Source organism: Pistacia vera, unplaced genomic scaffold (genome assembly GCF_008641045.1).
Source record: "Pistacia vera cultivar Batoury unplaced genomic scaffold, PisVer_v2 Contig396, whole genome shotgun sequence".
In the NCBI taxonomy this organism is placed as follows: Eukaryota; Viridiplantae; Streptophyta; class Magnoliopsida; order Sapindales; family Anacardiaceae; genus Pistacia; species Pistacia vera.
In genome coordinates this window covers 477,883-492,868 of record NW_022196219.1, presented here as the reverse complement: position 1 = coordinate 492,868, position 14,986 = coordinate 477,883, and the positions used below count along the sequence as shown (strand labels likewise).

The 14,986-nt window shown below is 33.7% G+C and overlaps 2 protein-coding genes and 1 non-coding gene across 4 annotated transcripts; 1 reads left to right on the top strand and 2 right to left on the bottom strand.

The window, feature by feature from the left end:
* Positions 1–25: 25 nt before the first annotated feature.
* On the bottom strand, positions 26–97 carry TRNAW-CCA. Its single transcript has one exon. It is a non-coding gene; the product is annotated as a tRNA-Trp (tRNA).
* A 3,097-nt stretch (positions 98–3,194) lies between these two features.
* LOC116141252 (tobamovirus multiplication protein 1-like) lies at positions 3,195–9,428 on the top strand. Its single transcript, XM_031426776.1, has 11 exons — positions 3,195–3,563; positions 3,820–3,910; positions 3,999–4,051; positions 5,309–5,401; positions 5,550–5,621; positions 6,295–6,367; positions 6,518–6,563; positions 6,706–6,769; positions 7,472–7,525; positions 8,676–8,753; positions 8,833–9,428. The coding sequence occupies exons 1-11, from the start codon at positions 3,405–3,407 to the stop codon at positions 8,923–8,925; spliced, it is 876 nt and encodes a 291-aa protein (XP_031282636.1). The 5' UTR covers positions 3,195–3,404; the 3' UTR covers positions 8,926–9,428.
* A 1,748-nt stretch (positions 9,429–11,176) lies between these two features.
* LOC116141258 (derlin-2.2-like) lies at positions 11,177–14,175 on the bottom strand. 2 transcript variants are annotated; one of them, XM_031426785.1, is made up of 6 exons: positions 13,914–14,175; positions 13,407–13,506; positions 12,497–12,711; positions 12,316–12,399; positions 12,088–12,141; positions 11,177–11,707 (listed from the first exon to the last, which is right to left on the bottom strand). In XM_031426785.1, exons 1-6 carry the CDS (start codon positions 14,010–14,012, stop codon positions 11,525–11,527), a joined length of 735 nt encoding a protein of 244 aa, XP_031282645.1. In that variant the 5' UTR covers positions 14,013–14,175; the 3' UTR covers positions 11,177–11,524. The 2 variants fall into 2 exon arrangements, with proteins under 2 accessions (XP_031282645.1, XP_031282646.1); XM_031426786.1 differs by lacking the exon at positions 13,407–13,506 and having other exon boundaries at positions 13,914–13,997.
* Positions 14,176–14,986: the final 811 nt, after the last annotated feature.

Below are 14,986 nucleotides of genomic sequence, written 5' to 3'. Positions count from 1 at the left end.
AAAAAAATTATCAAGTTGTAGGGCTTGAACCCGACGTGAATCGAACACGCAACCTTCTGATCTGGAGTCAGACGCGCTACCATTGCGCCACGGATCCTGTTGAAACTTTTAATGCTTGTAGTAATTTTTAAATATATCAATATTTTACTAAAATGTACTTATTTTTATAATAAAAAATATTTTCTTATATAATTTGTATTTATATGCATACTTGTTGAGTTTAGCTAATGTTTTGGGGAGTAACATTAATCCAATTCATTCAGTAGTTGAGTCTAATAGACATTATCATGAAATCTCATATTTACTATTTCAATTTTTTTAAATGTTCATAATAACAATCAGATCTATTAAAAATTACTCTTTTTTTTTTGTATCTGAAAAGAGATAATTGATAAACATTTTCTTAAAATATATTATTTAATCTATAATTACTTCAAAATTAAAAGTTTATCTTACAAAAAGACTCACACAAATATAGATCTCAACACTTATATCTACTAGAATAATTCTACATCAACAACCTCTCTCACAATCTTGATGTGGTAACTCGTAATTGATCAGTTCACAATAGATCCCACATGGGTCTTGCATGGATCCCACTAATTAATTACAAGCTGATAAATTATGAGTAATCACATTACGATTATGAAAAAAAGTTTGTGAGAAATAATTATTAGTATAGTATTACTCTAACTAGCATGACAATTTAGGTAAGGGACTGGATGGCATCCAACTCCCACCAAGCCCTTGAGAAATAAGGGAGTTTAATGGTAACCCCATAGTTTCTAAAAAGTATTATATATCCACCTATCAAGGAGGTTTGATACTTTCTTACAAGTTTAAATTATAATATTAAGGGGACATTATATTGAGTAGAACGTTACTTAATCATGTTTTTTAAATATCATTATATCATTTTTTCATAAATTAATTTAAGAGTAAAGAACATGTTCCCACCCAAGGTAAAGCGAAATGACAAAGCCCCACCTTCGGTTTCCTAAATTTCAGATTCCCACCCTTATATTAACACTGTTACTAATTTTTTTACTCTAATGGAATTTAGAAAATGATATTACCAAACTACTCATAAAATAAATTAATAAATAAAGTTAAATTTCTTTTCCCCCTCACTTTTTTTTTTGTTTTTTTTTCCACTCTCTTCTTCCTCACATCTTTCTTTCAATTTTTCTCTCTCTATTGAACCTTCATTTCTTTCCAGTCAACTCCTTCCTTTCTCCTCCTCTGTCCTTTCTTTCTTCTCTTCTTCCTTTCTTTTTTCTTCTTCACTCTTTCGTTTCTTTCTTCTCTCCTTCTCTCCATGGTTGCTTGGCCCTCGCGTGGGTTTCGGTCGCCGCACGACGGCCTCGTCACGGCTGAATTTTGGCCAAATCGCGGCGGCCTGATTTGGACTTGGTGGCTAGAAAAGAGACTGCTGATTGGATTGTTAAGGTGGGTTCTTAGAAATATGAATTTTGTGTTGTTTGGCCTTTGATATGGATGGTTAATATTCGTGGTTTCTCCAAAAATGGTTCTTCCTTTGAAACATTATATTACCTCATTTTAATGTGTTTGATGGTTTCATTGAAATTGACGGGAAAGAAATGAAGGTTCAGAAGAGAGAAAGTGAAAGAAATTTGAGATGGGGAGGGTGCTTGCGAAGAAATTTGAGTTGGGGAGGTTTATTTGAAGTTTTAATTTTCATTTCGGATTTGATGTTGTTCAAATGACCATTTTACCCGTCGACTGTCATTTTAAACGATTTCTGTCCATTTAAGGGTGGGAAACTGGAATTTATAAAACCAGGGATGGGAATAGAGATTCGCGAAACCTTGGGTGGGAAAATGTTGTTTACTCTTAATTTAATATATGATTATTTAAGAAGAAGAAAATTCTATATTTTACAGAATCCTCACTCTTATGTTGATTATATTAATTTTAGCTTGATGTCCCAGAAGCCTTTCAATTTGACATGATCATGGCATCTTTTACAAGCACTAAACTTGGTATTTTCCATTGAAATTATGGTGGATTCAATAATTTAGACAATTAAATTTTGTTAACGGGTAGTAGTATATATAACAAGTATGTATTATGTAAACAAATTAAATTGAGTTGAAAATAAGAATTTCATTAAAAAATTGAAATGTGTTGAGTAGGAAGTATGATCATTTCATCACTTTCGCTATCTCTTGTTATAAACATTTGAAGCTTATCCAAAGAGAGTGACAAAACATTATCCGTTGATTTATCTCACTGTCGGTGATGTGAAAGGGCCCAGTCTCTTCTGCATGCTTTAACCAAATTTAGACGAAACAACAAATGTCTCCAACCAAATTACCTATTCTCTTCCCACTCCAATAATAAATAATCTAATTAAGATATTCCCTTAATATGACCGGTTAATTAATGCATAAGCATTTAGTTTAGCACAAATAGACGTGTGCATGATAAAACCAAACCAAAAACCACAGTCCAAACCGAATCACTCCGACCAGGACTAACCGGCTAACCGTCCACAGTCATCACTCATGCTGATGCTGGTACTCACGAAACTTCGCTTTACTCCCTGTCAAATTAGTACTCCCCCTCCGCCTCCATATTCTGTACACTTTGGACCCACCAATCGAATCTCTATCCTCACCTTCGACACGTGATTATCTTCTACTTTAATTTCAAGTTTACATCTAAATTTCTATTGGACACGTATCTAGATTCTAATCATTAATTTATATTTAAACATTTCTCTAGTTATTTATTTGCCTCTGTCAACCTAAGTTTCTCTTCACCAAAACTTCTTTTAAAGAAATGGTAATTCGTGGACCCGGAAATCAGGTGGTACTGATCTTGTTTTATACAGTATGTCAAAATTCAAATATGATCTTCTTTAGAAATAAATAAAAAATAATGTTTGGTTATGAATAGATAAATATCTCATTTTTTTTAAATTGGAATTTTAAACGTGCTATCAAGTTCCGCTGGTAAAAATTTGTTTGCCGCCTATTTTACAAAGTTAAATTTCCCGCATTATATTATGAAAAAAATAATTATACTTTTGAAAAAAATCGAAAACATCTTTCATGACCCTGAATAAACAAATAGAGAAACATAATAACACGTGTAAAAAAAATGACCAACCAATAAGAAAAGCGAGCGTGTAATAATACAAGAGTAACAGCTATAACAACTAACCACATCCGTTGATCTCGTAGAAGCTTAGGTGGGAGAGACAGAGAGAGCAAGACCGTCTGGTGGAGAGTTATAGCAAATACTCACAATCTCTCTCTCTCTCCTTTGTCTTTAAGGTGTTGTCACGTTTCTCGGCTTCTCAAAGCTAGTGGGTACTTGTTTGGAGCAAGGATTTTGACTTTCTCGAGAAAATAGCTTCTCGAGAAAGTTTGTATAGAATGGGAAGATTTACGAAAATGCCACTGAGCTTAACGCCTGTTGAGTTTGGAGCTCTGGTTGGCAACTGGTGGGACGAGATCAACGATTCTTCGGGATGGCAGGACGGGATCTTCTACACTCTCTGTGCTGCTTACGCGCTTGTTTCCTCTGTTGCTCTGGTTCTCTTTGCAATCTCTCTCTTTCTTCTTCTTTTCAACCGTTTCTCTCAATTATTATTTCATATTTACTGTTATGTAATCACAGATAATTTTTAAATAAGTACATAGCCCGTTTTGTTTTATTAGGTCTTGACATTGCAGTTCAATTTTGTTTCTAACTGTCTTCAAAATTGTGAAATTCTTCTGCTATGATGTTGTGGTGTGATTTGTTTAACGGAAATTATGAGGCTGTTAAATGAGTGTTTATGATGTGCAGATACAATTAATTAGAATCGAGTTAAGAGTGCCTGAATATGGTTGGACGACGCAGAAGGTTTTCCATCTTATGAATTTCATTGTTAATGGAGGTGATGATTTGGAGTCTTTGATATATTAAGAGTTTTGTTTATCAGTTTTTCTTTGTCAGAAATTGATTTGATTTCTTTATTGTTATAGTACGTGCTATCGTGTTTGGATTTCACCATCAAGTGTTTAATCTGCATCCCAAGGTCAGTTTGTTGTTTATGTCTAATTCTTAACTGTCATGTATGCATTGGCTTTTAGTTTTATTGAACTTGTTCATCCTTATGTATATGATCTAAACATTATATTACTTTATTCCTTACTATTTATTTTGCTGGGGATTCTTGGATGCATTGGGGCTAAAATTGTGTTTTGAATGCTGTGACTGAAAAAGGTTGAGCAATTTGAAAACGATGTTTCTTAAATAAGCTGTATTGACTCATATTTTAAAGAACCTAGTGCAGAGCATAGTTCTATGACTAAAAACATTGTGGAATTTATATGCTTACGAAATACTCTTCTTCCCATCCTTCATTCAGATGATAACATGATCTGCTTTCATTGTAAAAGAGCTAAAACATTCGATGATATGTTCAAAATGAGGATGTTATTATCCATAGTATAATTATCCACAAATTCCCCTTTGAAAATGTTAAAATAATACAATAGGATTTGATCATTCTCTCTATTTATTTTCTTTGGTTGAGACTCTCAAACTTCAATGTGTACCGGATGAAGATTTTTGATACAATGCTTCTAGATGGGAAGTTGTACTGTATTTGTTCGCATCAACGTCCATATTCATGATTTCTCAATCAGAAATGTAATATGCTACAAATTCAATTAACAGCAAAATGACTTTCTGATATGTATATATAATTACCCTGGAAGGCCTTTCTCATGATATGCTGTGCTTTGTGTTTTTGGTTATAAGGGTAGGGGAAGGATCGAGTAGCAGTTTTTAGATCCTCTGTTCAGTAAAAAGTATTGTCACATTATGTTAGGATGTTCTTTAGATGATTGTACAATAAGAACAAAAAAAATTGCATTAACAGGAACTCTGAACTCTTTCATTGCAAAAAGCTTTATGATCATTGTTCGGTTAAAGTGAACTGTAAAACAAAGAACATTACTCTGAAGAGAGGTGTTCATCCACCAATTAATTTTTTGATTATTTTGGCTGAAGGTTTGGCATCCTCGTGGATTGTAGGGTTAGGAGATAAGTCTGCAAATTTCAGATTGTTTGGTTAGTTGTATAATATGAGATTATTTGTATTAATATTTGCTCTCAATGGTTGGCCTAGCCATCTACTCTATTGGTAAATTCAATTTCTTGATCAGTGAATTTTGCATCTCTGTGTTAAACTGGAATTAGATGATATTTTAATATGATTTTTGCATCATATGCATCTACAATGCCTAAGGCTTTCCTTCTGACATAATTCTGCTGTATATTTAACCAGGTACTGACATGGGTATTATTGGATCTTCCTGGACTTCTGTTCTTCTCTACATACACGCTACTTGTCCTCTTTTGGGCAGAGATATATCACCAGGCAAGTAAATGTTCATGATTGTATTGCATTACAGGTGTTTTTCTGTTATGGTTGTTAGTACAGCCATCTTAGTGATTTCTGCAGACATGTGGATGCTGTTATTTGTTTGAAATTATTGATGAATTAAAATTTTTTTATTGATGAGCAGGCTAGAAGTTTACCAACTGATAAACTCCGGATTGTTTATATCTCAGTCAATGCTGCTATGTACTTTATACAGGTGTGCTTGATCTCACATTCTTACATGGCATGAACATAAATGTAAATTCTATAGCTGGTTGATATATTTAGGTCTAGGGCAGTAGCTATCACTTTTTCTTTTTTTTTATTTACTAGAAGCTTCCTTGCATTGTTGTGTTGATTGATTTGAAACATGACATGGTAGGTATGCCCACTGGTTACTTGATAATGACTGAAATATTTAGAAGAAAATAAGCTGAACTTCAATTCATGCCAGTAAATGGAATCTCTTGACAAACTCAATCTACAGAGGGTCCTGCTTGCCTCTTTGCAAGCTTGATTAAAATTTCTAAATTCCCTTTTGAGTCTTCATGGCCTATATCAGAGTAAACACCTTTTGACCACCGGTTGAGTAGTAAAACATAGACAGAAACCTGGCTCACCTTTCCAGAATTCTTTTCTCTTTTTTTTCTGTGCAGGTTAGTTTAATCTCTTGGAATTGGGTGTGAAAACTAATTTTTGCCCCTTAAATATTGTGCTAAAAAGATTCAAGATGCTCATTATGCTTCTGATAGAGTATTAACTTAGAAGTAGAAATTCTAGTCCAAGGTTTTGTATGAACCCTGATGAAGCCCCGTATGATCTACTTCTGAAAAGTTGTTTTACCTTGGTAATTTATGTAAGATATTGCTGTAATGAGGCGTTTGTATCAGGTTTGCATCTGGGTATATCTCTGGATAGATGAAAACACAGTGGTGCAATTCATTGGAAAGATATTTATTGCAGGTACAGTCTGGTATCATATTATCAGCTAAGTTTCATATGTCCATTGCTGGAAATAGCACTTTATTTTGTCATTCTTTTTCCTCGGATTATTTTTGCATTCTAAGTAATGTTCTTCCATTTAACCGCTAAAATTTATTCTCTTTTCTCCAGTGGTATCATTTATTGCTGCACTAGGTTTCTTGCTATATGGAGGAAGGTGAGTCTTCTCCACTTGTTCAAAAGCTATGTAGTGTTTAAAGTATTAAAGCTGTTTCAATTCTTTTTGCTCACTTGAATTACATATGTTTATTTTGTTTGTGCATCTCCATCCTGTGGATTATCACCTACTGCGCTTTTAGGTTATTTTTTATGCTGAGACGCTTCCCTATTGAATCAAAAGGGAGAAGAAAGAAGCTTCACGAGGTTTGTTCCCTTTCTTCACTGTTCATCTTCTGGATCACTGAAAATTTTATATATTTGGATGATGCACTTATGTTCATGTGTATGATTGGTTTTGTATTTGGCAGTCTGGAGAAATAGAATTTTGTGTATTGTTGTTGTCAATAGATTTGCTCATGGTCTGACGTTTTTCCATGACAGTTAGGTATCATATAGGAATTATATTTTCTGTGTGCTTGTATGTCTGTCTATTCAGTGGAATTTACAAAGACCTGTATCATGGCAGTCCGGAAGAGTATTCATGCAGTTGTGTATTGTTTCTCATGATGGTACCATAGCTACAGTTATGAGCAAGATGGGGTGGGAATATTTTCTGTCCATTTTGTCATATAAGCATTGCATTTTCTATGGGTTTGCATGAATTCTATTCAAGTGGAAGCTACACAGAGTATTCATTGTAATCCACTGTTAGTATACATGCACTGTGTCTATGGGAGGAATTCACTGATGTGCTATGATTCTACCATAGCTATGGAAGGGAACAATAGAGGTGGGATCAATATTATTCATCACAATATGAAGATTCAATGTGGACCTGTTTTAAGGGACTGCAACAGCCTTTTCTTTTAGGAAACTTAGAAAGATTGATGGTTACGGGATTACCTTGGAGCATTAAGCTTAAAGGAGTATCAGTGTATCATATATGTGATATTTGCTTTTTTGCAGGTTGGATCTGTTACAGCCATTTGTTTCACCTGCTTCCTGATACGGTGCTTTGTGGTATGTTTCAAACTATATTGCACCCTGGTGATTTCAAATAAATATCTTCTCATGCTTTTAAAATTTTTTCAACTTTTGGTGCTTAAGAAACTAATACTTTTTCCACTCTTCTATACCTGTCATACTCTTGTTATAGTTCAGTTTTAACTGCGGAAATGTGATCAATTTGATTGCACTTTCTTGGGAAGAATAACAATTAGAAGAGTTCGATCTTTTTATATCTTGCCTGGGTTTCCTTAATAAACTTGTTCTAGTTTTATGTTTAAGAATTAAAAGGAAGCCCAGAGACTTGAAAAAGTAATCTTTGTGTGAAAAAGATGATAATATTTTGATACTTTAAAGATGATAAGATTTTAATACTTTAAAGATGATAATATTTTAGGTTTAGTACTTTAAACCTAAATTAATTCATTTAGGAGATGTTATAAAATGTGATTTAAAGTTGAGATAGTATCCTCAGCTGGTTTATTCTACCTCCATAAACAACACTGGCTGCACCAGTGGGTTGATGATATTATCGACCGGATTTCACGGACTGAAATAGGCAATGATCAAGTGTTATACTTGACAGGAAAAGAAATGATCTGGGTTGATGAACAAGGACTTAGTGGCCTGCCCAAGTACCAAGTAACTCAAATCACTCTTTTGAGTTGATTTGTCATTTACTGCTTAATTATGAGCTTTTCCACTCAATAATTTCAACTATTGGTTTATTTGATGCAATAAAATCAAAAATATGATTTTTCAATCTTGTTGGCTTTGACATGTTATAAGACAGTTTAACCAGTTTGACTTTCAGAGATAACATACACAGATCACAGACTCTTCAGTAGATGATCGTAATTAAATTACATAAAGGGTTTAATTCCCTGGTTTATTGTTAGATTACCCACAGGAGAGTTATAGGCTGTGAAATTTGAATACGCATGAGGGAGTTCCTAGCCATCTCTACTTGAACTATCTGTACTGTGAAGTGTCGATAATTGATCTAAACATGATTCAGAAATCTTGATTTTAATGTTTTCTGTGAATCAGAAAAATAGGTCATATGATAACATACTATTACTTCATTTGCTCTGTGATAGTGCTGCTTTCTTAAATGCACATTAGATAACTCAGATGTGTTTTTAACACAGTTCTCAAATTGCAGGATCTTCTGTCTGCTTTTGATACAGATGCATCACTGGATGTTTTGGATCACCCGGTTTTGAATTTGATCTACTACATGGTATTCATCTTAGCTTGTTTATTTGTATTTCCTCAGTCTTATGTATTTATCTACGTATGGGATTATGTTTTGATGTCAGCTGGTTGAGATCCTACCTTCAGCTCTGGTCCTCTACATACTGCGCAAGTTGCCTCCCAAGAGAATTTCTGCACAATATCATCCTATCCGGTAGTAAGACGTTCCTTTTTTCTCTTGTTGTTTAACCCTCCGTCCCTCCCCCATCCAAAGAACAAGGGGTTTTTAATGTTTTGAGAGTTAGATGGTATTGGAATTGAAGAAGAGAAGCAGAGCCAGGTGGACAATCCAGATTTATTATTCTGGCGAGGCTCATATTGTCGGCAATTTTTTTACATGCATATGAGGAAGCTGTATGCAGCTTGCTGAAGGGGAATTCTTTTTCATCGGTATCTTCATGGCATATGTGAAGAATTGGTTATTTGATGTAATATATTTGGTCACTTTGACAAAGGAAATTTTCCATTTGTTTATCGTGGTAGCTGCTTCTGTCACTTCTAGATGGTAGACATTGATTGTGTTGTGTGATAAAAGGTTTTTGACTGAATTGTTATACTTCTTTTCCACCTTAGTAGATTGTTAGGTTTTTTCCTGTATAAATTGAATTAATGTTAACTATTAATCTTCATTTTTTGTTATGTTACTTGATTTCCCCTCGATTTGCTTAGTTGATTATAAATCTTACAGCCATTCACGTGGAAGCTGTGCACTTACAACAAACTAGAGTGAAATTTTTTTCTTAAGTGATCAAATGTGCTGTTGCTTTATTCTAGTTAAAGAATACTACTAAAAAAAAATAGGCCTATTTGTTTTCATGCTTGAATAAAAATATATATTGTTTTCGTCTTTAAGACCAAAGGATGAAACTCAATATTCATTATTAAGGCATGATTAGCCAAACATGAATTGTTTTTTGGTCATTCATATTTCATTAAAGGTGCGTTTGGATCGGTGGCGTATAAGATAATGAGGTAATTTTTGTTTATTTTGTAAAACTTCGATATTTGATTTGCAAGTAATAAAATCGGGAATTTTTTATTGTAAATAATGTTTACTGTTGGTAATGTGAAAGGTAGTCTAATACACTCTCCCACCCTTGAGATTAAAACAGTATGGGGGTAATTTGATTTTTATACCAATTTTACCCTTAATTAAATACCATTTTAGACACAATTGCCTTTAAATGTTTACCAAATAACAATTAGCCCAACCTCCCTACATTTGAGTTATTAACTAAAACACTCACTCACAAAAAAGTTTAAAAGTTAACAAAATACCTCCAACCACCTAAGATCATTGTCGGCCGTTACTCACCATCGTCTGCCGTCGACGTTAATCGTTGTAATGGTACACGACTAGTAAGATCTGGCTGGTCATGCACCGGTAAGGCCTTTTCCAAGATTTGGCTGTTTCTATGGCGTTTCACAGCCACAGATTTGACCGTGAAACAGCCATGAATTTGTGATCCATGGCCGAAAATGGTTTTGCCGAAACACCGCAGGCCATATAAGGCCAATCGTACGCCGTTTCATCGACTGTTGGTGGCGGACGACGGTGGTGGCTGGCTACCAATAGTGGCTTGGGGTGGGTGGGGATGATTTTGCTACAAATTAAAGTTTTACATGATAGGTTGTTTTAACAAAATTTCAAATGAAGGGGGTTAAAAGTGGTTTAAAAAATAATATTATATTAATATATATAACAGATCTACTCATTTATCCTCCCAACCAAATATGTTATTTATCAATTTATTCTAATCAATAAAAAACATTTTCTAAACATTCTCAATAATTTTCAAAGTGATTTATCTTTCAGTTAATATAACATCTCTCTATAATAAATCATTATATGATCAACTACACATAATGGATGAAAAAAATATTTCAAATTTTTTTTATCTCAAATGATTGGAAGAGTAGAAACAAGACTAAATATAATTTGTTCATGGGAAGAGCCAATCATTAGTCCCAAACCGTGGGGGTAGTGGAATACGATACATAAATGATAAATCAGTTACTAAATGAATAGAAAAGGCTTGGTTGTTTTTCGGTAATCATAATTCAGTGCCAATTAATGCTCGAGCATAACTCAGCATTTTGAGGATCATTAATTTCCATCATGAAAACCATAAACAAAAATGTCAATGACTAGCACTAATCGATAAAAAAAGTTTACTCTCTTCATTGACCTTCTAAGTTAGAACTACCTTGAAATCAGTCAATCACACACCACATTATTTGTGACTTAGGTTGAAAACATTAGCTCAAGTTTGTAAAATGTTTCATAGACCTAAAAAATTAATTGAGTATTGACCCAAACACTCTAATCATTAAAATAAAATAAAATAAAAAGCCAACCAGAGTCATATTTGGAACCCAAGATTGGCAGTAAAATTACTTTCAAAAATGTTTCGCAGTAAAAAGAGGGAAAACATTGTGTTATTTTTTTGTAATTGCTAAAGCTTCGGTCACACCAAATGCACAAGGAAGCACCGTATACTAACTACAAGCAGTCCGTCATCTCTATATAAATTACAAAACTCACCTTAAATCCAGTCACTGATCTAGCACCAGCAACTTCATATACAAAGTTAATCTCAATGAATCAAGACACAATGACCACAATTAGCATATCCTGGTTGATATTCTTCGGACATGGGCCCTACGAAACTTTCTGCAGGGCCCACAATTCCCATGGGCAATAAACCAATATGACCAAAACATACTCTGCCAGTCTCCTCCCTTCAAGGGTCTCGCTTAATCTTGGTGAACTTCCTCGGCAGGTGGTGGAGCGAATCTCACATTTGCAGGGCGTGCCACCACTACAGCTTCATCTGCAAACAATGCTTTGATGAAGGATGGAGTTCTTAATGGTCGGCGACCAGTCATTTGTGGATACACATCTTCAAGAAAATAGTAGGCATGACCAGCAATCATTCCCTGGATTACAAACAAAAGTTTTTAAGTTGACAAGGAATCACAAAACAGAAAATAGAGAAAAGGAGTGAGACATTTATATTAAAAGTGAGGCATCCTACAGGGTCAAACAACACAACCTCCACAATATACCCACACTACCCCAACAGATCTCCCCAACCCAATTTCCCAAAGAATTCCATCTTCACCTACTTTGTATATATACTCATTCTGAATGGTGATGACATGGTGAATTTCATCATACAATAATATTCCTACTTGTTAACTAGTAAGACTGTATTAGGTGCACATGGTGAGAACGTGCAAAAATGTTCATTAAAAATTGAATATTATTTCAATATTTTTGACATTGATGCGAAACTTCTTTTTAACAGAAAACGCACCAGCAGATCCACCCAAGCACTAGCACCAACAAAGACAGAGAATCCCAAAAGCACCTGCAATCAAGAAGGCAGATATGCATTACATTCTACAATGGAAAGGACGAGAGGCTGAAATTACTGCTATAAAAGCTGAGAAGGAAACTTTCCAATTTCTACAACAAAAGGCACCAGGAAAACTAATACTTTATATTTTTTCAAATTAAAAAGAACAAGTAGAAGCTTACTCACCCATGGTAGATAAGCTGCGGTAAATGTAAACAAACCCAAAAAACTCATATGGATGAAAGGATTTTGTTTGCTCCACACATACACCTGTATAGTTTTAAGAAAATTAGATGGCCTCCAGGTAATTATCAACAACAATATCACCAATAAAACCATGTTGCAAATTGGAAAAATGCAAACTAACCATCATGAGTGTCAATGAATTGCTAAGGAATATGATTTTTGCAAATGATTCTGACAAATAAGGTATCATTCCCCCAACAAGAACAGTGCCTGTTAAAAATGTTGCTCCAAACAAAAGCATGTAAAAGAAATCTGCAGTCCTTCCCCTGAAAGAGTTCTCCTCAAGAAGCTTGCAGTATCGAGCAAGAAAGAACATATGGAACAAAAAGTCCAAATCTGGCAATACAAATAAACAAACATGTCAATAATTTCGACGATTGGTGAATGAAAGTCATGTCAACTTATCATGTATGCCTCTTTGGAATAAATCCACTTCATACTGCAGCATGAAAGTCATGTCAAGTTATTGAATATAAATAACTTTCTTAGTTGGGAGGGGGATGAGAGAGTGACAAAATAGACTTCAGACTCCCCAGACAAAATAGACTTCAGACTCCCCATAGTTATTTGAATTAATAAGATCTAACCTCGGGACTATGTTAAAAACATCAGGCAGGACAAGAAGGTCGCTGACTAGAGAAAAAGCTATCGGTCACCATGTCTTAACCACAAACTTGAGTATCTAGACTTTTATAGAGAAACAAAACCTACATTGCCATCATGTATTAACCATAAAAAAATTTAATGCAGATATGCTCATATAGTCATACTCAAGACACCACAGGTATGAAGAAAATCCGCAAATCATTTCCAAGCCTAATAACTTCATTTGATAAAAAATTCACAGGTTTTGACAAAATAGCACATTGCTGTTACTGTGGAGCATTTGTGTAAATGTAGAGGTATACCTGATGTGCCTTCCTCTACATGCTAAAGAAGCCATGCCAGTTTCGACAGTAAATCTCAAGCAGTAAAATTGAGATGCAGAAGAGACACTCAAATTTTTATCAATATCAAACTGAGAAACTTACCCATTTTCCGGAAGAAAAGAAAATTAGTGATTAGGCGCCAGAACTGATACTGCTTAACCACAAGTGTCGGATGCAAGCACAGATTAAAGGGCGATATTATCTATGACATTGTAACACAAAACAGCAAATACATGAGAATAGTAAACAATAGCTCCTCAAACTTACAACCCAATCAAAACAAAAAACCAAAACAATAATAATAAATCTCAATAAAAAAATTAAAACCAATCATTTTCATGCTAAACACAAAACTAAAACTTAGGATCTATCATTCAATGAAAGCACCGAAATTCTCAAATTTGCACCAAACCCACTTAAAATCCTCTCAAAACAAAGGAACCCATTTACCCAGAAACAAAATCACCACGCAATACACCATCAAACCCCCAAAACCCTAAAAACGTACACCAAAAAAATCACAAATTCAAGCCCTTTCTATTGAAAGGAAAATAAAAAACACATAAAGAACGGAATGACAGAGAGAGAGAGAGAGAGAGAGAGAGAGACATCGAGAGAGCAACCGATTGTGGTGACGATAGCGGCTGTCAGATAGGTGCGGGTGATGATTGGCATCTGTTTGTACCATTCCTCTACAGCTTGGGCCATTTTTCTTCTACAAATTTTTCGACAATTTGGTTTATGAAAGAATTTTGAAAGCCCTCAAAACACGACGAATTTCAATTTTCGGGAAAAAGGGGTTTTTGATTCAGAAAAATTTGTGATGGTGATCAACGACATGGTACAGGATACAGCTATTAACGTACTTATGCTGTTGCTTCTGCATCTCGAATCATCGATGACAAACCTCCACCAATAAAGAGCGAGTTCTCCTCACGCTCCAATCGGGTGCTTTTGGTAAATTTACTAATGTATGAATGTTCATTGTTCACATTAAATGAAAATACTTAAAAGTATAATATTAAAGAATTAATCATCCATTTATTTAAGTAGATTTGGAAACTAAAAATAAAATTATATCAGTAACTTTTATATGAATGGGCTTATGATACTTTCTATTCTAAAATCATCCATTTATTTAGATTTTTTAGAACTAAAATTTAATTCCATCAATTTTCATAATTTAAAAAATAAGTGCATAAAATTATTATAAATTTAGTGGATTAATATTTGATTGAATAGAAAAATAATATAAAAAAAAATAAAACTTCCACAAATTATATGACTTATTAAGGATAATATTTTTTTAAAAATCACATTTGTCATCAGTATTCAACATTTTTTTTAGTAACCAATATTGAGATATTTATTTTGTATTGACTGAATTATGTCGATATATATATTTCAATTTGGCATTAATGTTTTATTTTCAAGTTTATAAAATTAAAATATTATTTAAATAATATTACAGTCAACATCAAATGGGTATATATGTCAAAACGTTAATTTTAGAATTTTTATTTGCAAAAAAAAAAAAAAAAAAAAAACATTGACTTAAAACATGGTTTTTTTTTAACTTAAAATCAAACAAAATTTCTAGGATTATTTAACTCTAAATGCAGGTTTTGGATACTAAAATGTTTGGAATATAAATGAACATATTTTAAAAAAAATTATATTAT